This window comes from Equus asinus, chromosome 12 (assembly GCF_041296235.1).
Source record: "Equus asinus isolate D_3611 breed Donkey chromosome 12, EquAss-T2T_v2, whole genome shotgun sequence".
Lineage (NCBI taxonomy): Eukaryota > Metazoa > Chordata > Mammalia > Perissodactyla > Equidae > Equus > Equus asinus.
The window spans coordinates 85261849-85287628 of NC_091801.1; the positions used below are offsets into that span (position 1 = coordinate 85261849).

Here is a 25780-nt window from a genome sequence, read left to right on the forward strand (position 1 = left end):
TTCGCTCGACTCCAGCCTGGCTGGGCAGCGCCACCCGACACTCACCCCCCAGATTCCCACCGGCGATTCTAATAATAAGGAGCTGCCTCGGAACAAGACCTAGCACTTTCACAGAGAGCTCAGCTCAGGGGCGCCTGTCCCAAGGGGTGTGGACGACGGTGGGGGTGCACTTGGGAAAGGCCACACGGGCAAGAGGGAAACCCTCTCCTCCCAGAGGACCCCTCAACACAACACCTGGCCCCGAGGGATGGGACAGCTCGCTCAAGGTCACACCACCTGCCAGAAACCAAGACAGTCCCAAATCAGGCTGGGCCACGTGAATGCCCACCCCCTGGCCCCCAGGCCACTCCTGGTGCCTCCCCTGGCCCCACCCCAGAACCCCAGCAGCCTCTGGTCTGCAGAAGGCCTGGGGCCAGAAGTCGCCATCAGCAGGCAGGCCCACACCACATCCTGGGCTGACCTGGACCTCAGTGCAACTGGGAAACAGGACACGGAGGTCTCAATCCTGCCCCTCTTCTCCCAGAAGCCTGGACTCTCTCAGGCCCTGGCAGACAGCAGGTTGAGGACTAAATATAAAGATATATATCCCATTTTGTAGTATTTCCTGTGGGTCAAGCACCATCCTATTTTAATGCTCAGAGAACCCTATGAAGGCCTATGCTATTATCACGTTGTACAGACGAGGAAACTGATGCACAGAGAAGGTGAGGAGCTTGCCTGTGGTCACACAAGACTGTGATTTGAGCCCAGGTGGCCTCTCTGGCATGTGTGGTCAGCCTGCAGCAAAGCACAGCAAACCACACTTGGCCTCTGACTGTTGGGGTAGGAGCACCCTGGTCCACGTGGCGAGCCAAGGGGTGACAAGGAGAGGGGTGGGAGGGCCAGGTCCACCCAAGCCTCCTGCTCACCAGCCTCACGCTTCAGAAACTCACTTCTGAAGGAGACTGGCCTGCAGTGGCAGCTCTGGCGGGCTGGGGCGGGGCTAGGGGAAGCCTAGAGGAGCCTGGGGGAGGACTGGCTCCTGGAGGTGAGAGTGCCCCTTGAGGGCAGTGCACAGCTCTCCACACCCCACAGAGACCTGGGACAGGGCCTGCCACTTCCAGATGCCTCCTTCCCACACCAGACACACCCCGGGGCAGCTCTGAGATGACCTGTTCATCCCTGCATCCCTGAGTTTTGACTCCTGGGCAATGCAGGCAGCCCCAGCCCTGCCAGGGCCCCAGCCACAGGCTGCCTGGGAGAGCCCAGCCCAGCTCAACCCAGCCGGAGGCCTTGGTCCCTCCCTCCGGCATGCCCACAGCCCCGTAACCCAGGACCTACCCTACCTTGAACCAGCTGAATCAGTTCCTCCATGCTATACCTGTCCATGGCCACCGAGCGCGGGCCAGAGCACAGGCCAGGCCGCTCCAAAAGGCGGCAGAGGGAAAAGGAAAGGAAGGCAGGAAGGAGGGAAGGGGTGGGAGGGCAGAGGAAGGGCTCGCTCATGCCCTCGCCTCCCCACCCAGCTCTGGGAGCTGTGGCTCCTCCTCATGGCCACCCCTGAGTCAGCGAGCCCAGCAGAGCTGAAGCCCTGTGGACCAACGGGTCAGACCAGCTCAGGGGGTGCGGTGGACCAGCCGGCCCCAAATCTCTGAGCCCTCAGGCACAGCCCACATGGCCCACCAGTCTTCCCTACTGTGCCTGCCCTGCCCAGCGCAGCCCGGCCCACAGGCCCCATCAGTCCTGCACTCCCTACTCCTCCTCGACATCCTCATTCCCTCAGCCCCCACAGCTGGCCCCTTCTTCCGCCCACATCCCCTACAACCAGCTCAATCCCAGCCACCATGGCCTCCAGCCTGGTGACATCTCCTAACTGTGTCCCTGCCTTTGTGTCCCTCATGTACACACTGTCCCACACAGCCACCACAGGCCCCGGCAAAAGGCAACCTAATCCTGCCACAACCCTGCTTAAAAGACCTGACAGGGTTCTCCTACAGATATCCCCTTGAATGCACAACCCAAATGCAAAGCTAGTGAGTGTCACAAGACAGCTGGAACCACGTGTCCCACGCGGGGTGCCACGTAGCCATAAAAAAGAGCAGGGCAGCTCTGTGTGCTGCCTCCACGTCCCCTGGTCTCCTCCGGGACAAGTGCCGCGCGGGAGGCAAGGTGCACAGCGGGGTGGGGAGAAGCAATGTCCTCGAGGGCCACTTGCTTATGACGGATAAGATGCCTCTGGAACAGATGTGCTGAGAGCATTCGGGAGGGCACCTTTTCTCTATAAACATTTTGGTTCTTTCTGAATTTTGAGGCAGGCGAGGCACTGCTAATGCCCATAAATGAAATTCACATGTAAAAACCCATTCCACCGGCCTTCCACCACAGAAAGTGCACCAAACTCCTCACCACAGCCACAAGCCTTCCCGGATCCTGGCCCTCCCGCCACGCACAGCCTCCCTGCCTCTGCGGGGCTGCTCTTGGTGGAGTGCAGTCCTCCTCATGGGTCAGGGCTCCGCTCAGGGTGCCTCCTCAGAGGGACCCACCCTGATAGCTCCCAAAGCTGCTTCCCCATTACTTGCTCCTCAGCCAGTTCATCCCCAAATGCTGAGGGCTCCCTGGGCCAGGGGTTCCATGTGGGTCTGGCCGGAATGTGGCTGAACAAGCTGGCAGATGCCTTCCCACACGACTGAGCAGACCACCAGGGCACAGGGAGGGAGTGGGGCCTCAGGGGTGGGGAACGAGGTGCAGCAGGCACATCTGACTGGCCTGAAGTGTCCACAGCTCCCCAGCAAGGGCTGGAGAGACAGAGACAGCCCATTTGACCGAGGCCATTCTGGGGACCAGTGCAGTTGGCCCCACACGGTTCTGCCCTCGCTCTTCTGCCAACTGACTGGAGAGGAGCAGGGCTGCGGGGAAGGAAGGGGTCTGTGGTTCATTACTTGATCATTTTTAAATCTGAGAAGTCACTGGTTCTAGCCCCAGCCTGAGTGTGGAGCCATCGTGACCCCTGCAGACAATGACACAGTCCCACACCACACCCAGCACCCAAGGCACCCTGGGCATCCTCCTGGAGCGACAGTAGCCCCCGGTCCCGTGCTTGGCCCTGAGGGAGGAGGAGAGCCCACACCCGCAGGCCCTGACTCAGCCTGGAGCTGGAGCTCATTTCCTGTTGGAAACTCTGAGCTGCCACCAGCGGCTGCGGCTAGGAAGGGAAGACTGAGTCACCTCCGTCAGGGCTGGGGGGTGCCCTCTGCTCTGCCCACTGCAGCCACACCCAATCCTCCCTCCTGGCCCCACTGCCAACTGCCCACCCAGCTGCCCAGCCTGGCCACAGACAAGGAAGGAAGGAGAGAAAAGGAGGGGCTCACCACACCCATGACCCAAGAAGGCGGAGAGGGCTGGTCAGCCAAACCACTGAGGGTGGGCAGGGGCGCCAGCCAGGGGAAGGCCAGGGTAGAAGGCCCCCTGGGCTAGGATCTGGCCACTGGATGCTGGTCAGTGCTGACCAAGCACCCGGCCAAGAACTGTTTCCTTGACACTCTCAGCCCATTGACAAGAGTTGGGGAGGCCACATGACTTGCTCAAGGCCATAGGGAGAGCCCGGAGGCTGCCTCTCTACCCCAGGATGAGCTCCTACAGCGTGGCCCTCTCAGGCCCAACCCAGACCAGGCCAGAACTGGGGCTCCCGCTCAGCACCTTGGGTGTGCACCTGGGTCCCTTGACCCCCATTCACCTGGCAAACTCCTGCCCACTCTGCTGGTCTCACCCCTGGGCCCCTTCCCAGCCCCTTAGAGAACAAGTTCCTCCCTGAATGGTGAGACACAAAGAGTGAAGCAGGGATCAAGCCTGCCTTGTGCTGGGGAACCCGGGCCGCCTCAAGTCAGCACCACTGCCAGTGGGCTCTGAGAGCGCATGTGCGATCCTCAAGCTGCACAGGACACATGTCATCTGTCCACCTGGGTCCTGCCAGCACAGGTGCTTAGGGACAGAGGGATGCTACAGAGAAGGGGCATGGCAAGGGGCCACTGACAACCCCTGGGACAACAGGACCTGTTCCATCCTCTGGGACCCAGCTCCCACCGGGAAGGGTCTGCCTAGACCCTCGGCTGGGCCCAGCACCTGCCACGCCCTGGCCTCTGGCCTGCTGGCAATGCTCCTGCCTAAGTTCTGTTCGTCTCCCCACCCCTCCACTGCCGTCAAGCACTCAGTCACAATACAGCATCTGAGCCCCAAAACCACAGGGGCAGATGTCACCCCCACTGGACAGACTCAAGGCTCAGACAGGTCAGGCAGTTTGCCTGGGCCACACTGCTGGAGAGTAGGGACAACACCCTACCCCATCCCAGCCCCTCCTCTGCACACCTCCGCCTCATGCAGAGAGGGCCTTGGGGCAGACAGGCCACTGGGACCAGGAGCGGGGGCAGCGAGGGGCTAGGACGAGGGCAGCACTGGGGATGGGGCTAAGCTGGCGTGGGGCAGGGCTGTGCCAACAGCTGCTCCTGCCAGTCCAGGCATTATAAGCCCCACCCCTATCCCCAGGGCGTGCCTGGGGATGGGCTGGCAGCAGCCCACTGGCTCCTCCTTGGCCTATCCACCCCAAGGTCCTCAAGCCAGGAGGAGGAGCCACGTGGGTCCACCACCAGAGCTCCCAGCACCCTCCAGCAGAGAGAGCGCCACCTGCTGGTGTGAGCAAAGCTCCCGCACACGCACTGCCCACCCCAGCCCACCAAGCATTCCCGCCCCCCAGGGCTGGGGCCAGGAGCTAGCTGACCTGTGGCTGGGGCAGGTTCCGGGCCTGGACTCGCCAGGTTTCCAGGGGAGGTGGCGGGCACCACAGGGGCCTCAGGTGCCCCCTGCTCAGGCTCCTTCCGGCGGTAGACCCGCCGGTCCTCACGGGCAGGGTCCTCGGCTGGCAGTGGCCCCCGCTTGGGCGGGCAGCCCAGGGGACCCTGCACAGCCTGCACGTGGGGGGTGCGGCGCGCAGGCATCACCATGGCGACAGGGCGGCGCACGCGCTGCAGAGAGGCGGGCACGATCTCCGGCGGCAGGTGCAGGTACTGGCGCAGGTGGGCAATACCCTCGTTGGTGAGGTACCAGTAAAAGTGGCGCCAGGCGAAGGTCTCCCGCACCAGGCCCCGCGCCCGCAGAGAGGCCATGGCACGCATGACCTGCAGGTTGGTGACGCCGGGCACATGGGGGTGCAGGCTGCGGGGCCGCCGGTCCTTCTTGGCCACCATCACACCCTCACGGAAGAGCACCTCGTAAATGGCCCGCAGCTGGTCCAGCGGCATGAGCATGCCAGCCACCATGGCTGCCGGAGCTGGTGAGGCGGGGGCAGCAGGCGGGGCACAGGCAGGAGGTGCGACGAGGTGCCCTCAGCAACGGCTGTGCCAAGGGCCGGCCCGCAGGGCAGGCAGGCCGCGGCGCTGAGCTCGAGGGCGCGGGCTCCGGGCTGTGGCGGCGCCTGGCTCCCTGGCTCGGTGCGATTCCTGCCGGCACTGCCGCCTGCCCACGGCCTGCCGAGCCGAGGCTCCCGCCCGCCCTCCGGGACGCCCAGGCCGGCCCCCTCTGACTCAGCAGCACAGGCGGCCCCTCCCACCCACAGCCAGCAGGGCCCCTCATGGAGTGGGGGGCACCTCGCAGTGGCAGCCTGCTCACCGCAGCCCCCCTCCCCTCCCAGGCCCCAGGGCTCCAACGTCAGAAATTACATCAGTTTCTAAACACTTCCTTCAAGGTTCCCAAGCCTAGAGGGCGTCGGGACAAGAGTAGCTATGGACCAGGAATCTAAAAGGGTGGCAGACGGGCAGAAGGGAAGCGGGGAGCAGAGAGGGCAGGAGGGGTCTCAGGCCACGGACCCAACTCAGGATTGTGGTCTCAGGACTTCATGGATTCACAAGGATCTGAAGAGGGGGCTGCTGGGCCATCCGGGCCCCTGGGGCACTTGAGGTCTGAGGGAGGACTAGGACCTGGGGGGCAGGGGTCTGAGGGCAGAGCTGGAAACTTGGGGGGCAGGGGTCTGAGGGCAGAGCTGGGGTCTGGGGGGCAGAGGTCTGAGGGGAGAGCTGGAAACTTGGGGGGCAGGGGTCTGAGGGCAGAGCTGGGGTCTGGGGGGCAGGGGTCTGAGGGCAGAGCTGGGGTTTGGGGGGCAGAGGTCTGAGGGCAGAGCTGGAAACTTGGGGGGCAGGGGTCTGAGGGCAGAGCTGGGGGTCTGGGGGGCAGAGGTCTGAGGGGAGAGCTGGGGGTCTGGGGGGCAGAGGTCTGAGGGCAGAGCTGGGGGCCTGGGGGGGCAGAGGTCTGAGGGCAGAGCTGGGGGTCTGGGGGGGCAGAGGTCTGAGGGGAGAGCTGGAAACTTGGGGGGCAGGGGTCTGAGGGGAGAGCTGGGGGTCTGGGGGGGCAGGGGTCTGAGGGGAGAGCTGGGGTCTGGGGGGCAGAGGTCTGAGGGCAGAGCTGGAAACTTGGGGAGCAGGGGTCTGAGGGCAGAGCTGGGGGTCTGGGGGGCAGAGGTCTGAGGGCAGAGCTGGGGGTCTGGGGGGGCAGGGGTCTGAGGGCAGAGCTGGGGTCTGGGGGGCAGAGGTCTGAGGGCAGAGCTGGAAACTTGGGGGGCAGGGGTCTGAGGGCAGAGCTGGGGTCTGGGGGGCAGAGGTCTGAGGGCAGAGCTGGAAACTTGGGGGGCAGGGGTCTGAGGGCAGAGCTGGGGTCTGGGGGGCAGAGGTCTGAGGGCAGAGCTGGGGTCTGGGGGGCAGAGGTCTGAGGGCAGAGCTGGGGTCTGGGGGGCAGAGGTCTGAGGGGAGAGCTGGAAACTTGGGGGGCAGGGGTCTGAGGGCAGAGCTGGGGTCTGGGGGGCAGAGGTCTGAGGGGAGAGCTGGGGTCTGGGGGGCAGAGGTCTGAGGGGAGAGCTGGGGTCTGGGGGGCAGAGGTCTGAGGGGAGAGCTGGAAACTTGGGGGGCAGGGGTCTGAGGGGAGAGCTGGGGGTCTGGGGGGGCAGGGGTCTGAGGGCAGAGCTGGGGTCTGGGGGGCAGAGGTCTGAGGGGAGAGCTGGAAACTTGGGGGGCAGGGGTCTGAGGGCAGAGCTGGGGTCTGGGGGGCAGAGGTCTGAGGGGAAAGGGCACAGGCAGCTGCTTTAACACAGGGACAGACCGGCTGCAGGCACCATTGGCTGCTGTCCACCAAACAGGCAAAGGGATAGAGCCCCCACCTCCAAATGTGAGGCCAGAGACAGCGGCCACCCTATTGAACACTTCTGATGCCAGGCCAGATCAAGGCTGGCCTAGGAACAAGGAGTCCTCTGGGAGCCCAAAGCACTCAGAGCAGGGCTCAGGGTGGGGGGCTCCGAGTGGGGCCTCCACCCACCCCTCCCCTCAAGCCAGCTGTCAGGCTAGAAACTCAGCTGCCACAGGGAATCAGTCACCAAGTCCCTGCAGCCCCGTGCCTGTCTCCCCTGCCGCCATGCAGACACCCCACCCTGGGCAGCCTGGGCACCCACGACACCGGGAAAGGGTTAGGGACTGAGTGGAAGGGGGCCCAGGAGCGGGATGGGGGAAGGGGCTGCAGGCTCAACATGGGGGGCTGTGCAGCCTGGCTTGGCCACAGCCACACCCATCAGTCATCCCCAGATCCCCATAACTGAGGTTCCAACCACGGATATCCTGCATCTGCCCCATTCCACCCAATACCCCCTCTCCCACGCTGTGCTGCACCGAGCAACACCCGGATCCGCGTTCTCCCCCTTCCTCGAAGCCGACACACCCATTCCCACCAAGCACAACCCGGGAACAGATCATAAATAGGGCGGGGGTGGGGGATCCCGAGGTGGGAGGCGCCGGCGGGCAGGCGGCCAACAGGCAGCGCGTGGGGGCGGGTTTATGGGGCCGTTGCCATGGCACCTCAGAGGGGGGGGGCCTCCAAACACGGACACACACACACTCACAAGAGCGCGCGCTAAATCGTGGAGGAGGTGGCGGTGGAAACTCTGAAGGCACAGCCAACTGTTCCCATAGCCCTGCCCGCCAGCTCACTGCGGCACCGCCGTCCCTCCGCCTGTCCCCTACAGCCAGCCAGGCGGGAAGGGGGCCAGCCCACGCGGAGACTGCCTCCGGGAGGGTGGGGCGCCGGCTCAGGGAAGACTCACCGCAGAGGCGGGAGTGGGCAGCGGCCACGCCTCCTCAGCCCAGCAGCGCCTGCAGACCCTCCGCCTACTAGGCTGTGGCTTGAGGAACCAACAGCAGCTGTGGTCCAGACCAGCACTCAGCCAGTAGCCCAGCCTAGCCCTATACCCACAGAGGCTTACTCTCCTGGCCTGTTCCTCAGCCCTCCTGCGCGCCCCCATGCGCACCCTACAGCCCTACGCTCACCTCCTGCGCGCCCCCATGCGCACACTACAGCCCTACACTCACCTCCTGAGCTCCCCGTATGCGCATCCCACAGCCCCCACACTCACCTCCTGCACTTCCCCCACCCCTGTCCACCCCATACATCCAAGCCATCTTTCTGGTACGATGCCCCCACCTAATCCCCAAGCTCCCCACCAAACCAACTCATGCCCCCCTTCCCAAATGATTCCAAGCCACACTTAAGGCCCCTCAAACACTTGGACCTAACATCTTTCCTCCTCCTACACAGGCATGCATGGGTCTTTGGCCAACCCACTCAGCCCCGGCACTCCCCATGCCGTCCCCTGCAGGAGAGGACAGCAACTTGGGGCTCCGAAGAAAGCGAGCGGAGCACGCTGGGGAATCCCCCTCCCTCCCACCAGCCCGGGTGCCCTCGGGGATGAGAGGAGACGCAGGGAGGAGCCTGGAGCAAGATGTTCCGGCCTGCCTCGCCTGCTCCTGCACACCTCCCCCTGACCCCCCCCCAGCCCCCCGGATTCCGCGCCCGCGTTGGGGCGCCCCCCCCAGGTCCCAGGGCTGCGAGACTGCCCCTCTCTGCCCTGCCCCCACCCTGCGGGAACCGCAGCCGCAGTTGCTGATTCAGCACCCAGAGGGCCAGGGCGGGCAGGGAGAGCAGGCCCCCTCCCCCCCCCCCCCCCCACTGCAGGCCCCTCCAGGTTTCCAGGCAACCAGTCGGGGCCTCGGGCAGCCCCCAGTCGCCCCACCCCAGAACAAAGAGCCGCAGTGTGGACTTGCCCGGGGCCAGCCCGCCTGGCGCCTCCCCAGTGATCCCCACGGCACTGCCCGTCCCCTTGCACGCTGGGCTGCTGGGCTGCAGGGCTGCAGGCGGGGCGAGAGGTGGGGGGGGGCGGCTCGGCAGAATCCGGGAGAAGAAAAGGGGCTGACCCGTTACAAAGGCCAGCTCCCACCTCCGCCCCACCCCCGCCGCCCCGCTACCGCAGCCTGCCCCGCCCCCCGACACTCACTGCAGGGCTGCAAGGCTGCAGGGCTGCGGCTGGAGTCGCCACGCGCTAACCCAGGGCAGACCCCGCACCAGGTGGAGCCTTGGCGGGGCACGGGCCTGGGGTCTCCTGCGGCTCCAGCTCCCCACCCCTAAAGCTGCCCCTGGGACGGCAGACGCTGACCGCTGCCCTGCGGGGGACTGCATCCAGCCAGAGGTCACTGCCTGGTCGGCGTCCCCCGGCTCGGGCCCCTTCCCCGGCCCGCACCTTTGAGGGAGCTGATCTCGTGCTGGATGGCTCGTGAGGGGTCCATGTCTCCACCGAGACTGAGGGCGGCGTCGCTGCCGCCACGCAGAGTCCAGCCCCGCACCGCACTGCCCAGGCCAGAGCCGCAGCCTGGGGGAGGAGCCGGGAGGCCTGGGGCGGGGCTTGCCGGCCCGGGGCGGGGCTTCGGCTGATCGATGCACCCGGCAAGGCTGCCCCGGCGGTGGCGGCGGCGGCGCATGCTCCCGGCTTTGCACCGCCCCCACCTTCCTGGCGCCTGACCCTGCGAACTCCAGCCGGACTGCCAGGCCACCGGGCTGGAACCAGGCGCGTGGGCCTGCCCACCCCATCCCACCATCTCCAGGCCTCCGGCGCTCGCCACTCTCAGAGTGCTCTCCGGGCTGCTCGTGCACGTGGCTCCCCTGGCGTCGAAGCCAGGGCCATTCACTTCTTACTGGAGACACCCACCGGTCTGGGCCTCCACCGACCTCCCCAGCCAGCATCCTGGGTGCGGAGGGAAGGCAGATCCCACGAGGGCAGGGGCTGGAGGCCTGCCCGCGGTTGTGCCCCAGGACTCTGGACCAGGCCCTTCACCACAAGGATTCACTTCCCCACCTCCCATGCCCCAGGGGTTCTGCCCCTGCCCCCTCTTCAAGCCTCATGCCCTCCTCCACCCACAAGCTCCTCTGAGCCACCTCACCCCGTCCTACAACTCAAACTGCCAGCTATGCCTGACTCCCAAGATGATGTGTCCAGTGGGGCTCTAACCTGCACCCCATCTTCTGCCTCTTGCACTCAGCAAATGCCGTCAGAAGTTGTCTTGGGATACTCTTGTCTTCCCATCCCTGTGAGTGTACCACCATCTACCACCCAGTGGCTCAGGCCTACCCCCCAGGGTCATCACCTCCCATGGCCAGCCCCACAAGTCCTCACGGCTCCACCCTCCAATCCATCCACTTGTCAGCATCTCCACTGCCTCCTGAGCCCATTGGGCGGCAGGCAGGCCAGGACGAGCTTCCCAGGGCCAGAGCAGCCTCACTTCCTTCCATGAGGCGGATCCAGGTGTGTGTGGCAGAGAGTGTCCCCCCAAGTGCTCGCTCCCTCGCAGCCCCTGCTCCTCTGAGCACCTAAACAGCCTCCACCAACCACCCATCAGAACCCACACCAGACTTGTCAAAGTGGCCGGCTTCATGTACGCTTCCAAAAGATTCAAGAGATTTCTTACCGGCCGGCAATAACTAGTTAGAAAAACATAACAGAAAAACCCTTCATTAGGAATGCAAGATATAAGCTACTCTGGAATTAGATAAATAAAAATCAGTCAGAACTTAAGTGCAGAAAGCCTCACATGCACAAAGAAAGAGACGGGCCCATGGAGAGACTCCTGCTCCCAAATGCAGAGGCCCAACGTCAGAACCATTGCCCCCAAGTCAACCGATGCATTTAGATTAACTGCACTTCCGATCAACGCCCCCGCTGGCCCCACTCAATGACTCTGTTAATAATTGCCTCCTTTACCCACTTGCATAATTTTATATCAGATTGGCGAGGTTCTGCTGTTTGTTTGAAACTATAACACTGGGTGCTGGGCAGGTGGAGGGAGCAATCCCTCTCAGGCATGGCTGGGGGACATCAGCTCTCCCTCCTAGCTTGTCCCCTCCCACCCACAGAGAGGGTATGAGAATCACTGTTGGCCTCCTATTTATTCCTCTGGAACTCCTTTATGGAAAATCAAGCAAATACCAACCCGATTCTTGGTTTTCCAACCCTTTTAACACAAAAAGCGACATCTGACCCTTGCTTTTCGGTCACCCCACACCTGGCTGGTCTCCCGTGTCTGCCCATCTGCCTGCCCGTGGAGCACACCGGCCCCTCCTCCAGTGAGAGCCAGCACTGAGCAGGTCCCAGGATGCTGTTCCCATCTTCCGCTCTTACACGCACACTGCGGTTTTAGATCTGATAGCCACTTTCACTGGCCTCCTTCCCACAGCTTCACCAACACAATCCAGAAATTCAGGTTTTTGGATTTTTGCCAGTCCGACAGATGAAAAATGGTATCTTGGTGTAGATAAAGCTTGAATTTTGCATACTATTTGACCCAGAAATTCTATTTCTAACAATAGTCATAGACACGCACATTGATCCAGCTACAAAGCTGTTCACTGCAGCAGTTTCCAATACCAATAAACAAAACAAAAATAGCCTTAATGTTCTATGAGAGTGGATTAGTTTAAACATGATATAGTTACCACAGAAAGGAATACTATATTGTAAATTAATGTCACAAAAAGATGTCAGTGTTGTAACATTAAGTAAAAAGTTACATGTATTTAAAATACTTCATAACATTGTTACAAAAATTATAAATAAATTATACTATAAAACACCGTGTACATTTTTTTAAAACAAGAAGCACAAAACAAAAAGACACAGAAGTTTTACAGTACAACAACCGCCAGAAAGGGCGACTTGAGGGGAGGGTGGCGAATGAATGGTGACCCCCAAAACGATATGTTCACAGCTGAAGCCCTGGTATTTGTGACTGCGACCTTATTTGGAAATAGGGTCTTTGCAGACATAATTCGGTTAAGGATCTCGAGATGCGATCATCCTGGATTATCCAGGTGGGCCCTAAATCTAATGACAAGTGTCCTTATAAGAGACAGAAGAAGAGAGACACACAAAAGAGAAGCCACCTGAAGATGAGGACAGATTGGAGTGACGCCACCACAAACCAAGGAATGCCAGTAGCCACCAGAAGCTGGAAGAGGCAAGGAAGGTTCTTCTCTGGAGCCTTCAGAGAAAGGCCAATGCCTTAACTTTGGACTTCTGGCCTCCAGAACTGTGAGAGAACAGCTTTCTGCTTTTGTAGACCACCTGTTTGGGGTAATTTGTTATGGCAGACACGGGAAACTAATAAAGATTCTGTTACCAGACGTGAGGTGCTACTATAATAAATACCTAAAAGTGTGGAACTGGCTTTGGAATTGGGTAATGGAAAGAGGCTGGAGAATTTTGAGCTGCCTGATAGAAAAAGCCTCGATTGCCTTGAACAGACTATTGGTAGAAATATGGATATTAAAGATGTGGCTGGTGAGGATGTAGAAGGAAACGAGGAACACATTACTGGAAACCGGGGGAAAGGTGATCCTTATTAAATAGGCAGAAAACTTAGCTGAACTGTGTTCTAGTGTGGAGTGGAAAGGAAAACTTGTAAGTGATCAACTTGGATCTTTAGCTGAGGAGATTTCCAAGCAAAGTGTAGAAGACATGACCTAGTTTCTTCTTCCTGCTTACAGTAAAGTGCATGCGGAAAGACAAATTGTGGAAGGAACTGTTAAGCAAAAAAGGAACTAGCACTGGTGATCCGGGAAATTCACAGTCTATACAGATTGCAGAGCATGCTACTGTTGGGTGACTCACTGTTAGGAAAGCGTGCTCTGGAGAGAAAGGCAAGGGTGTGAGGGACAACCTTCTGCTGCAGAGATTACACGTCCGACTCATAGGTCCACTCAACTATCCCAGCAGAAGCCAGGAACAGAGAGGGGTCATCCATAAAAGATCTATGGAGCATCCTCCTGTCTAAAGGCACGGACCCCATGACATACATCTGAGACCCACAAGGTTTATGAGAATGTCGTGTCAGCAGGAACACTGCCAGCTTGGACTGAAGAGGACAGAGGCAGGCCAGATGAAGGAAGGCTGTTGGAATTCTGGGATCCTATAGGCAAGAAATGGGGCAGTAGAGCTTCAAACCTATGCTACCCTTCAAGAAAAAGGAAAAGTTACTCTAAACACAGAGCCTTGGGCCCAGAGGCTGGGGCCGTGGGCAGAGGCTGGCAGAGCCAGAAGTGCAGAGAGTAGAGCATCAAGCCACAGAGGAATGTTCTTGGGGCTTCAAACCTAATGGAATTTGCCCTGCTGGATTTCAAACTTGCTTGAGACTGAGGATCTCTTTCTTTCTTTCTCTGTCTCCCTTTTGGAATGGCAATGTCTATTCCATGCCCATCCCACTATTATATTTTGGAAGTATACCACTGGCTTTCTACTTTCACAAGTCCACAGCTGGGGAGGAATTTTGCCCCAGGGTGGCCCATACTCAGAGTCTCACCTATACCTAATTTAGGCAACTTAGATGAAACTTGGAACTTCTGAGCGGATGACACTCAGACGATATTTTAGACTTGGAGTTGATGCTGTAATGGATGGAGACTTTGGGGGATGTTGGGATGGGTCAAATGCATTTTGCACGTGACAAACATGAATTTTAGAGGGCCAGAGGGCAGACCACAGTGGGTTGAATGGTAGACCCAAAAATATATGTCTACCTCCAAACCCCTAGAATCCATGAATGTTACTTTATTTGGAAAAAGAGGCTTTCCAGTCATAATTAAGTTAAAAATCTGGAGATAAGATCCTGGATTACTCAGGGAGGCCCCAAATCTAACAACAAGCGTCCTTACAAGAGACAGAAGAGAAGACACAGGGGAGAAGGCCATGTTGAAGATGGAGGTAGATACTGGAGTGACGCAGCCAACAAGCTAAGGAATGCCAACAGCCACCGGAAGCCGGGAGAGGCAGGAAAAGAACCTGCCCTCAGGCCTCAGAGGGAGTGCCACCCTGCTGACACCTTGACCTTGGACGTCTGGCCTCCAGAACTGTGAGAGAATAAATTTCTGTTGTTTCAGGGCCATTCAGATTGTGGCAATTTGTTACGGCAGCCACAGGAACCTCTTACCCAGGGTGTTCTTTGGGGTCGTTTACTCCGTAAACAACCATGAGGTCCTGTGGTAATAATAACAGTGAAGCTCAGTTGTGTCTCTTGAGGCTTAATCCTGTGCCTGTCCTGTGAGCTTCCCCTTCAGCTATTCATTTAATAATAAAGGAGAAAAAAGATACATGTCAAAAGCTCAAAACACACACCCATTTGAAAACCAAAAAAGAACGGAATAAAGTTTCTAGAAGCCACAGGCCCAGAGACACCTGCTGCGGACACCTCTTTCTGGCTTTTGCCAGCTGCCTCACCTCTGCACTCTACGGTCTGAGCTTCCAGCCCCCCAACCTGCCTCCTGTGGAGGGCCTCCCCGACCCGCGCTGTCTCGGACACCACTGCTGCCCCAGCCCACCTGACCCACCAGCCTGCCTAAGATCTCCCAGACTCCAGACCCGCCACACCAGATATCCTTCTAGGGCCTTCCTTCCCTGCAGCATTGGCCCTGGATCTGCCCCCACCCCAGGAACCAGAGTGGGCAGCAGAATGCTCTACTCCCCATCCTCTTCTTGGTCCCAGATCCTCTTTGCACAATAAAGGTCCCTGCCAAGGGCTGACCACCCAGCTGGGACAACACTTGTGCAGCTAAACGGTGACCCAAGCTCCACAGAGGAGAGGAGGGGAGGGAGGGAGAAGAGGAGCAAACCCAGGCTAGTGTCCCAAGTCTTCCATGTGGGCACCTTGCTCCCATCACCTGGGAAGGAGTTCCTGACTCCTCCTCCACCCGGTCCACCATCACCCTAGGCCACCATGAGATGACCCAGCCCATGCCCCCTCATGGGTCCCTGACCTCACCACCCACGGGTCCACCAGGCACCCAGAGCACCAGCTCTCCAAGCCCTGCATCTCCCTGCTCTGGTCATTGACCTTGGCCCCATGCCACGGAGGGTGTAGGCACCTGGCGCCCCACCTGCATCATACCTTCCTGGCCTCCTTGAGTCCATTCTCAAGGTGCCCAGATCCTGGTCTCTCTGCTGTCAGCTCCCCTCAGGCTTTACTGGGGAAACTGAGGCCAGGGGGCACCATCACCCCCACCTTCCCATCCCCCTGGAGCCCATCCTAGGGAGATCTCCACCCCTCTGAACCATAGGGCCCTTAGTGACAAGGGGCAATCACAATCTGCACAGAAGCTAGGCAAATGAGAAAGGTCACCCAGCAGGTGGCAATGCCCACACCCCCATGGGATGGCCACAGATGTCCCTCTGGGCCAAGGCCGCCCCTTCCCCAAGGACCTCAGGCCAGTGTTCTGCCAAGGCTGCGCTCTACAGACAGCACCGTGCCTCCAGGTCAGCACTCCACTCCAGAGGGTGCCCTCCCTCCTACATAGCCTCCCACCTCTCTTCTCACCCCCTACCCACCCCTCAGCACCTCCAGTCTGACCACTCCCCCAACCAAGTCTTACCAAGGTCGCTGATGTCCCTTATCACCAAGGATCAGGCACTTTTCAGGCCTCGTCGTGCTCAAGACCTCTTGCCCAGGCAGCCTTCTCACTCCTTCCCATTCACTGGGCCACCAGGACCTGGCGGTATGGCTCTGCCTCTGCCCCCGCCCCCTGCTCGGCTTCCCGGCTGCACTCGGCTGAGATCACAGGCCTCTCTCTTCCTAGTGAGGGCCCTGAAGCCTGGTCTCTCCCAGCTCAGTTTGGCATTTTCCAGCATCCCAGCATCTCCACATGTGTATCGGTCTCAGTCATCTCCAACTGATACACTCAAAGGCTAAACTCCTACTCCTCCACCTTCCCCGTTGCAGAAATGCTGCTCCATCCGCACGCTCGCTGCTCTCCGCCTCCACTGCCACCGCCCCACCACCAGGCCTCTCCTGGAAGACTTCTCTGGGGGCACCTGAGGAGTCTCCATGCCAGTCAGGATTCCCACAGAGGTCTGGCTCGGGGTCTACTTGTCCCTGCCATCCATCCGCTCATTTTCAAGCCACACTTGCCACATAACAGAGGTGCAGCAGGTCACGGACCCTGCCCTGAGTTTGGCAGGAGAGGAGATCTTTAAAATCCTCTTTATCATCCACTGACCCACGTCTAGACCCCGAGCATGACACCCTAGTCTCCCACAGAGTTCAGCCCAAAACGAATTCCAGACGGATTAAAGATGAAGATATTATAAAACAATAACATGACCCAGAGCTGGAAGAAATTCTCAGCAAATGTTCTTATCAAGGAAGGCTGTTCGAAGCATGACATAAAAGCCAGATGTCAGAAAACACTGGTGAATTCTAAAAGTTGATATGGCTAAAGACACCATAGAATTAAATGACAAGCCATCAAAACTTGCGCATGGGTGAGATGTCAGGAGAACAACTAGGAGCCCAAGGGGACTGTGAAGAGGCTGAAAGCTATGTCATGATCTGGGCGCTGGTCACAAGGCAACTCTGAAATTTAGCTACACTGCCTATGTATAATTTGTACACTTTTCTGTAGAATGTTCTACTTCAATAAAAGGTTTACTTTAAAAAGTAACAAACTGAGAGAAAAATTTGAAACATTTATAACAGATAAGGAAGTTAATATTCATAATATGTAAAGAGCTCTTATAATTCAAAAAGAAACAAAATACGTTATCGAGAAATAAACAATGCTTTTGAATAGGCAATTCATAAAAGAAAAATGCAAATAGTAACTGAAATGATGCTTACTATAATTAATAATCAAAGAAAGCAAATTAAAACAAATTAGAACTTTCTCATCAATCAATCGGCAAAGGGTTGGAAAACTAGTCTACCTTGTATCCACGGGGCTCATCTACACCAGAGAGCAATTTGAAAATACAATCATTTTTGTGATAAGCTCAAATGTCTATGTACAGGGACCAGGTAAATAAATTGTGGTACTTTGATGAACTGGAATATTTACTATCCATTAAAAAGCATGAGGGTGCAAAGACCATTCAATGGGGAAAGAATAATCTTTTCAACCATAATCAAAATAGTGCTGAGACCACTGGATATCCACCTTCAAAGGATGAAGTTAGACCTGTACCTCAGGCCATACCCAAAAATTAATTCAAAATAGATCAAAGACCTAAATGTAAGAGTTTAAGCTACAAAACTCTTGGAAGAAAACACAGGCGTAAATCTTCATGACTTTAGAAGAGGCAATAGCTTCTTAGATATGACACCAAAAACATAAGCAACCAAGAAAAAAATAGATAAATTGGACTCACCATAATCAAAAACTTTACTGCTACAAAGGACACCATCAAGAAAGTAGAACAACAAACCATAGAACCTAAGAAAATTTTTTTAGATCGGCTATCTGATAAGGGACTTATATCTAGAAACAAATAAAGAACACTTACAACTCAATGACAAAAAGATAAAAACCCAATTGAAAGATGGGCAACGGATCTGGAGAGACATTTCTCAAAGAAGACACACAAATGACCAATAAGCACATGAAAAGGCGCTCAACATCATTAGCCAGCCAGAAATGCAAATCAAAGTCACAATGAGATACCACTTCACACCCACTGGAATCGGGTATCTATAATCAAAACGGCAGATGAAAAGTGTTGGGGAGGATGTGAAGAAACCAGAAACCTCACACACTGCTTGTGGGAATGTAGAATGGTGCAGCTGCTTTGGAAAACAATCTGGCAATTCCTCAAACAGTTAAATATAGAATTACCGCATGATCCAGCAATTCCACTCCTTGGTATAAACCCAAGAGAGGTGAAAATGTATGTCCACACAGAAACTTGCACACCATGTTCATCACAGCGTTATCCACAATAGCCAAAGGTGGAAACGAGCCAAATGTCCATTAACTGATGCTAGGATAAACAAACGTGGTCCATCCATACCATGGAGTATTATTCCACCCTAAAAAGGAACGAAGTACTGACACACGCTACAACATGGATGAACCTTGACAACATGACGCTAAGTGAAAGAAGCCAGATACAAAATCGCATGATTCCATTTATATGAAATGTCCAATAGAGGCAAATCCACAGAGACTGAAAGTAGATCAGTATTCGCCAGGGGCTGGTGACATAAATGTTCTGAAATTGATTGTAGCAGTGGTTTCACAAGTCTATTAATATGCTCAAAACCATTGAATTCTCTCTCTCTCTCTCTCTCTCTCTCACATACACACACACAAACTGTGGTCACCCCCGCCGGCCAGCCTGGGGACCAGAGGCGTGACACTCACCACTATTCTCTGTACACTTCCACAGCGCTTGCTCGTTTTGTTTGGAGCACAGTTAACTTTTGACAGTTAACACAGACCAAAACCCCTCTCCAAAGAGCCCCAGATAACTGCCAGCCTCCCCTCCTGCCAGCTGAGCTTTGGCCACCAAAGGTGACGCCCCATCCTATCACCCACTGGCCCACGCAAGCACCCTGCAAACACTGGCTGAGGGCCTGAGGCTGGTGCTCGGGACACAGCTAACCAAGCGCAGTCTAGGACAGGAGAGGTGGGACACGTGAGCAGGGTGCCATGCACGATGGCTCTGGGCAGCCCCAGGGCCTCCAGGGAGGTGGGGAAGCCCCTCCAGCTGAGTCTTGAAGAAAGCACAGGACACACACTTAGCACATGCCCTGCAGACACGCTGATACTCCCTGGCCTCTCTCCAGCCCCATCTTCTCCCCAGACCAACGCAGGTCTCCCAGGTGGGTGCTTCCTGCAGGCTCCCTACTCCAACCCCCTGCCCGGAGGCCCTGCCCCACACCCACCTCAGCCACTCACCAATGGCACTCATCTCTGCTCCCCCCACACCCACGGCCCTTCCAGGACCATGGAAACAGCCTGTCAGAGCTCCCAAGTCCCACCCTCCACACTGTCTGTAGCCACTCTGCTCCCAGCCCTGACAGGACAACCTCGAAGTCTCTACCTGGGCTGCCCAGGCCCTCCTGGCTGGCCCCACTCCCCACTCCCTGCCCTGCACCTTGTGCCCTGACTGCGTGGACAGGCACACAGCACCACCTGGGGGGCGGGGGCTGCTCCTTCCTCACCAAACACCCTCACATTTGTTTACCTGCATCACCTCAACTCTCCCCGCACCCCAAACCCTTCCCTGACCTCCCACATCTGACCACAGGCCTCTCCAGGCTCCCCTGGCACAGCAGGTGGCCCAGCCTCTGTGAGCTGTCGCAGGCCAGACTCTGGGGACCCAGGAGTCAGGACACCCCTCTGCAGCTGGGCTGGCTGTAGGTCACCGGCCCATAGAGCCCCTCAGCATGGGAGGCCCCTCCCATGGGGCACCCAGAGCTCTCCTGCTACAGCCCCCATTGGCCTCAACCCCACAGGAATCTGCCCCGGAGGGACAGCGGGAGGATGGGGAGAGGCAAAGGGCTCAGGCAGACAGGAAATGGAGTTCGTTCTGGGAAGAGCAGTGACCATGCAGGGAGGACTGGGGATTTCCAAGGGGCGAACCAGGGAATGACAAGTCCTGGGTAGGGCCTGAGGTGGGGGGTCACTGGGGTGAGGGGTTAACAGGCTGGACTTTAGAGGGGCCGGTACATCTCATAAGAGCGGAGTCAGGGTGGGTGGCCAGGAGGCAGAAGCCAGAGCCCTTCATGGGCCCAGCAACAGACCAGGAGTGGGTGTGCAGGACCGGGTGGGGATCCCCGAGGGCAGAGCTGGCTAGTGCCGTGCTGGCCCCAGGAGAGGGGCACTCCCAACTCCTTCCCACCCCAAGCTCCCTGCAGTCACTAGCTGGCTGGGACATCAGGTGCCATGTCCTTCCCCTCACTGGGGGCAGCCCTCCACCTCCCGGGACAGGGGGGCCACGGCCTCAGGCCTCTAGGAGGTCCAAGAGGCTCCCAACAGTCAGGCCTGCAGCCCATAGCCCAGCTACCTCTGGCCTCCTCTAGGCCACACCTGGGCCTTAGTGGTGGCCCTGGCCTGGCCAGGCACCAGTCCAGCCCCTCACCTATTCCCTTGACTCAAGCCAGGAGCTGAGGAGATGCAGGAGTGCCTGGTACGCCCCAGAAGCTCTCCCTCCTCCGGGCCCTGCACAGAGAGCCCTCAGCACCCGCTTTCCTGCTTAGCAACCCTCAGCCACCCTCCGGCCAGTGTCACACGTGAATGGGGAGCTGCACCACGGCACTGCCAAGTCCCCTTCAGGCAGGTGCCCTGGCACCCAAAGGCAGGAACCAGGCAAGAGTTGCCCACTGCCCTCTCATCCGCTGCCACCTGCCAAGGAGGCAGGCATGGACCAAGCCAGCCCAGAGTGTCCAACACTAAGCCTGGCATCCAGGGAAGCTGGGCCAGGTAGAGAGGGCACTGAGACAGGAAACCCCCAGGGACCTGTCAGACGCATTCCTGGGAAGTGGGCCCTCCCCCAGGGAGTAGAGAGAACACAGCTCCTCAGGACAGGAAGCTTCAGCTGGATGTCTGGGATGGGCTCTGGATGCATACATGGCCCTCGGACCTGATCAGACCAAGGAGGATTCTGGAACAAAGCACTATTTATTCTGAGTAGTCCTCCCCACTTTAAAGAGAGTAGCCAGTTCATAAGCAGTTCCATCCTGGGGTTTGCCAGGAGAGCTGTGGCCCAGGTGGGCAGCTGCTTCCCTGCCCTGGACCCGTCCAGGTGAACCCTCCAAGGCTGGGTCAGCAGTGCAGAGGAGGAGCAGCAGGCTGGCCCTCTCTAGAGGTACCCACCCTCCCTGTGGGTCAGTGTTCAGGCTTGGGAGCTCATTGTCACAAGTGTCTCTACCCGGCCCAAGTGAATTGGTCACAGAGGCAAAGGGGGTGGCTGCAGCGCTAGCAAGGAGGACCACACAGCACATCCACCCTGCGCAGGACCCACTGAAAGCTGTTAGCAGAGGATGGCCTGGCAGAGACCAGCCCGGGGCCCCAGGAAACCTCCTGCTCCTGGGTGAGGTTAGTGGGTAGCGAGAGGGGCTCCTCCTGCCTCCAGGCTCCACCCCAGCAGGGCCTCTCTCCCTGAGCTGCCCTTGGGGGCAGAGCCAGGAGAACCAGCCATGTGGAGCTGGAACCTGCTCTGGTTGGCTCTGCCCAGGGCCCCAACCTCGACCCTCTCCAGCAGCTCATTCCCAGGCCCCTAAGCTCTGCGGGCCAGGAGCCAGGGCTGGGTCCACACCCGCCCAGAGCCAGTGGAACCAGGCAGCTGGGCTGCCGGGTGACTGACAGCAGTGAGGGCCTGGGCAGGTCCAGAGGCCCCAGAGGGCATGGGGCAGGGCAAGGGGACTCATCTGAAGAGGAAGAGGAGGCTGCCCTGACTTCCCCACCCCACAGCTGCCCTCCATGGGACAGAGGGGGGTTGTAACGGGGGTCCCTGCCAAGGAAGGGCGGCAGCCTAGGCGCTCACCAGTTTGGGGAGGTGAGGAGAGGCCACAACTATGTGACTCTCTGCCAGGCGGTGGCGGCCTCACCAGTCCCAGGGGTAGGCACCCAGCTGAGGGGCAGGGGACAGCTCAGCCTTGACCCACGTGTCCGCCGGGCACAGATTCGGCACGCTGGACACTGGGCCGGGCGAGCCCCCGCCGGTGGCGCGGCCCACCCCACCCACCCGCGCCGCGCCATGTCCTATTAAGGGCATGACGGCGGGGGCTCCGCCGAGCGCGCCGGCCTCTTCCCCGGGCGCCGGCGGCCGTGGGGGTCGGGCGAGGCGGGCGGGGGGCTGGGCTCCGTCCGGGCCGCGGTCAGGACGGCCACCGCGGACCAGGTGTCAGAGGCGGGCTGTCAGGCTGGAGGACCTGCCCGGGCCCGGCCGGACGGCAGGTCGCCCGCAAGGTGGGCGGGGCGGCGGCGCCTACCTTTGTACTTCTCCCGCACCTCCTCGTAGGCCTGGATGAAGTCCCGCTCGTCGGGCGGCGGGCCGGGCGGCAGCGGGGCGGCCATGCCGGCGGGCGCGGGGCGCTGCGGCGCGGAGCCGGCCTCCAGCCCCCGGCGGCCACTCTGTTCCCCGCGGCCGCGCGCGCCGCTTAAAGGGGCCGCCCCCGCCCCGCCCCCGCACCCAGGATGCCCCACGGGCGGGGCGGGGCCCAGGGGAGCTGGCGCAGCCCGGGCGGGCTCCGCGGGCTCCGCGTCTCGGTCCCACGCGCGTCCCAGCGGGCGCACACCCTTTCCCGCTCCCGACCGAGCCGCGGGCCCGCTCACAGCCCGAATTCCCCGCCCGGCTGCCCGGCCCGCAGCGGCCCCCGCCCTCGACAGCCCACAGCTCTCCCGCGACCCTGCCCGATCCGGCGACCACACCTGGCCGCCCCCAGGCGCGCCCCTTCCCTTGCTCCTCCCTGCTGCCTCCGCCGCTACTTAGAATCTTTCCATAGCGACGCCAGAGTTAGAGTTGGTATCTTCAATATAAAAAGAGCCCTTAAAACGCAAAAAAAAAAAAACTTCAACTAAGTATGGACTGAAATAGGGGTTTATAGGGAAGAAAATGCTTGGTAAAAATAAAAGAAATTCTTTTCCACCCATCAGGTTGGCAAAGCCCCCCCTGTCTCCCAGCGACGACAAATGTCCTCCTTTCTGGAACATCCCTGGCAATTTTCCTCTCTAACCTTAAATGCTCCAGATCCTGTGACCAGAGCCCCACTTCTAGGAATCAGTCCTAAGAAAGTTGTCAGGCGCCGCACAAAAGCCTGCCTGGGGAGCTGGCTGCAGGTGGCTCATGGCAGTGAGAGCTGCGGACCACCACACACAGAGCAGGCGTTGATGCTGAGGAAGGCCCAGGGGTGCGGAAAGTGGTTCATGATTCACTTTCATGTGGGTAAGAAAGGGCCTGGTCCCTTAAAACCTATATGTGATGCGTGAATTAGACTGGCAAGTCATGCACCGCATGGATGCCGGTCGCCCGCATGGGGGCGGCCCTCCTCCTCTGCGTTTCCACAAGCCATTGCTTGTGCTTCCACCCACAAGGTCCTTGCTGACCGCAGCACCATCCTTGCTCAGCAGCTGGTTTCCAGGCCTCTCTCAAGTGCCTCCATCCACGCTCCCCGCCTGCGGCAGGGGCCAGCCCTGCCCTCCAGAGGCCTCATCATCATCTGGTCCTAGTGGTGGAATGGGGTGAGTACTCTGCAGCCCGTGTGGAGAGACCCTCAACTGGCTCCTCCCTTTCCCAGCACATCCTGCCCTATGGCCTCCAGGCCAAGGTCACCCACTTCCCTAAGGGAGGGCCACTGTCAGCTGCCAGCCCCACATTGTCAGCGGCCTCTCATCGGGCCTTTCCCGTCCTCCTCCCCAGAACAGCAGCTACTAGAGGGTAAGGCCAGACCCTGGCTCAGGGAGGGGCTGGGGCTCTCGCCAACCAGGCGGCCCCCACCTGCCCTGCTTCTACACGCTTCCACCCACACCCCACAGTGACAGACAAGACCAAGGGCTTGGAAGGGAGCTCTGCCCCAGGAGCCCAAAAAACTCATCATGGCATCTGAGCACTGGACGCTTGTCATGAGGCCAATGATGGCACGGCCCTGGGCAAGCTCAACCTCAGACCTCAAGCAGCTGACTGGGTGGGGCCAGCAGGTGGCGCTGTGCCGTCTGCACTCACCTAGGATGAGAGAGGCCCTCTCTGACCTGCAGATCACCCTCAGGCCTCCCATCCCAGTCCTAACACCTGCACATCGTGCACAGCAGGTGTTCAGTCAACAAGCGAGTGCTTATGAATTGGACAGACAAGGTTGTCTGGTGTTACCTGCAATGCGGATGACTGCCCGCTCGGCAGGGTCCAAGACACTTCCATTGCCCCCGGAGCCACCTCCGCTCCGCCGGCTCCGCTGCGTTTTCCCCAGGTTCCAGGGCAGTGTGTCCCCAGGGCTGGGCGAGCCGCTGCCTCCGTTGGAGCCATCCTCAGCCACTGCCCGCACCTCATGGTCCTCGCCTGACATGGCCTCCTGGAGAGGGAGCAAGAGGGGGTCACACCTCTGTGGGGGGGATACTGCACACTGACTCATCACCTTCTTAACCTGGACATTGACCTCACCCCATCCACCCTATCACCTGGACACTGACTCCCACACCCTTCCTATGTCCCCCTCATCCACATACGGACCCTCTTCCCCCATGCACAACTGGCCTCACCCCCTCCAGCTCATCCCTCACACACCATACAGTGACCCCCACTCCCAGATATTGACCTCACTCCCTCCAGTCTATCACCAGGACATTGACTGCCCCCCCCCAACAGTGCCACTTCCTTCTCTTAGTCACCCAAATACTGACCCCTCCACATTGTCACCCAGGGGCGCGCCCCATCAGAGGACACTGACATCACCCTCCACCCTCTACAGGGGGTCAAACAGGGAGGGGAGGGAGTGATTACCTTCACTTCACTGATCCCAACCTCCACCCATTCCATCCCAAACCTGGACCCTGTCTCCTCTAACCCTCTGATCAGCAGGCAAGCCAGGCCAACAGGAAGCACACTGATCGCCACCCCTCTCCCCACTCGGCCATCAGGGAAGGACCTTGACCCCATCCCTGGACGCGGGCGCTCTACCTCCGAGCTGTTTCAGCCTCTAGGGCCCCCATCGCCCTACTCCACCCCAGCCCTGCGCAGTCCCACCTTGCTCTCTGCAGTGAAGGCCTATAAATAACCGGAGCCGCAGCGGCGTGGGCCGCGGGAGCTCGGCTGCGGCAAGGCTGGGAGGGAGCCTGGGCGCCCCTCCAGCAGCCCACCCTGCGCGGGGCGCACACCGGCACACCCACGCGTGCACACTCCTCAGCTCCTTGTCCCCAAGAACGCTGGCGTGCAGGAGGTGAATGGGGCTCTGTCCCGGCGCGGGTTGGGGTGGTGTGGGGGCACAATGTGGGCTCTGTGCCTCCGCCCTCAGGCTAAGGGCTGTGGGGGGAGACAGCAGGCACCCCGCTGGGGGGGCCACCCCGCCCCGCCTCCCACAGGCTCCTGCACCGGCCGCCTCCGCCCCAGCCCCCCGCCGGGAGCCTCGCCCGCAGCCGCACCTCCCCAGCAGCCTTTCCTGCCCACACGCCGGGCACCGCCCGTCCAGTTCCGCAGTCTCGGGCGCGCAGAGGTGGTGCCCTCCCGAGGGAGGATGGGCCACGGCGCAGCCCCTAGTTCCGGACGCCAGCTCAGGACCCCCCCACCCCAGCCGCGGCTTCCGCACGCCGCGCGCCTCTCCGGCCGGGCCCGGGTCTTACGTGCCTGGTGGCTCAGCTCGGCTCGGCCGCCGCAGCCGGACTGCTGGGGCCAGGAGAGCTGCGGGGCGGAGCGGGCGGGGCGAGCACGGAGCTCCGCCCCGACCCCAAACCGAGCGCCGCCCGTGCGATCCGGGCGCCCGTGTGCGCGCGGGCCGGGGCTCCCCAGGCGGCGGGGCTGGAGCGCGATTGCGGCCCGGCCCGGCCGGGCACAGCACTTCTGCGGGGACAGGGCGGGCGGGTCGGCAAGGAGACGTCGTTGCGGGAGCGTGCGTGACACCAAGGCGACGTGGGGTCGCTCGGGTGCGCGCTGGGTCCCGCCTCGGCCGGCTGCCCAGGGCAGCCCTAAAGGAGCAGCGAA

General features: G+C 59.7%; 1 protein-coding gene across 12 annotated transcripts in view; it reads right to left on the minus strand.

Moving 5' to 3' along the window:
• The window catches only part of PLEC (plectin), a 56636-nt gene extending 31074 nt beyond the window's left edge, over positions 1 to 25562 (minus strand). For 2 of the 12 annotated variants that reach the window (XM_070481856.1, XM_014858060.3), the window contains exons 1-2: positions 25427 to 25562; positions 23960 to 24158 (exon numbers count right to left, since the gene is read on the minus strand). In XM_070481856.1, the coding sequence (XP_070337957.1) occupies positions 23960 to 24152 (193 nt within the window). In that variant the 5' untranslated portion in view covers positions 24153 to 24158; positions 25427 to 25562. Of the gene's footprint in view, positions 1 to 1325; positions 1384 to 4750; positions 5487 to 9577; positions 9831 to 22085; positions 22244 to 23959; positions 24159 to 25224; positions 25344 to 25426 lie in introns of those variants that run through there. The other 10 variants (XM_044780964.2, XM_044780963.2, XM_014858070.3 and 7 more) reach the window with 6 other exon arrangements.
• Positions 25563 to 25780: the final 218 nt, after the last annotated feature.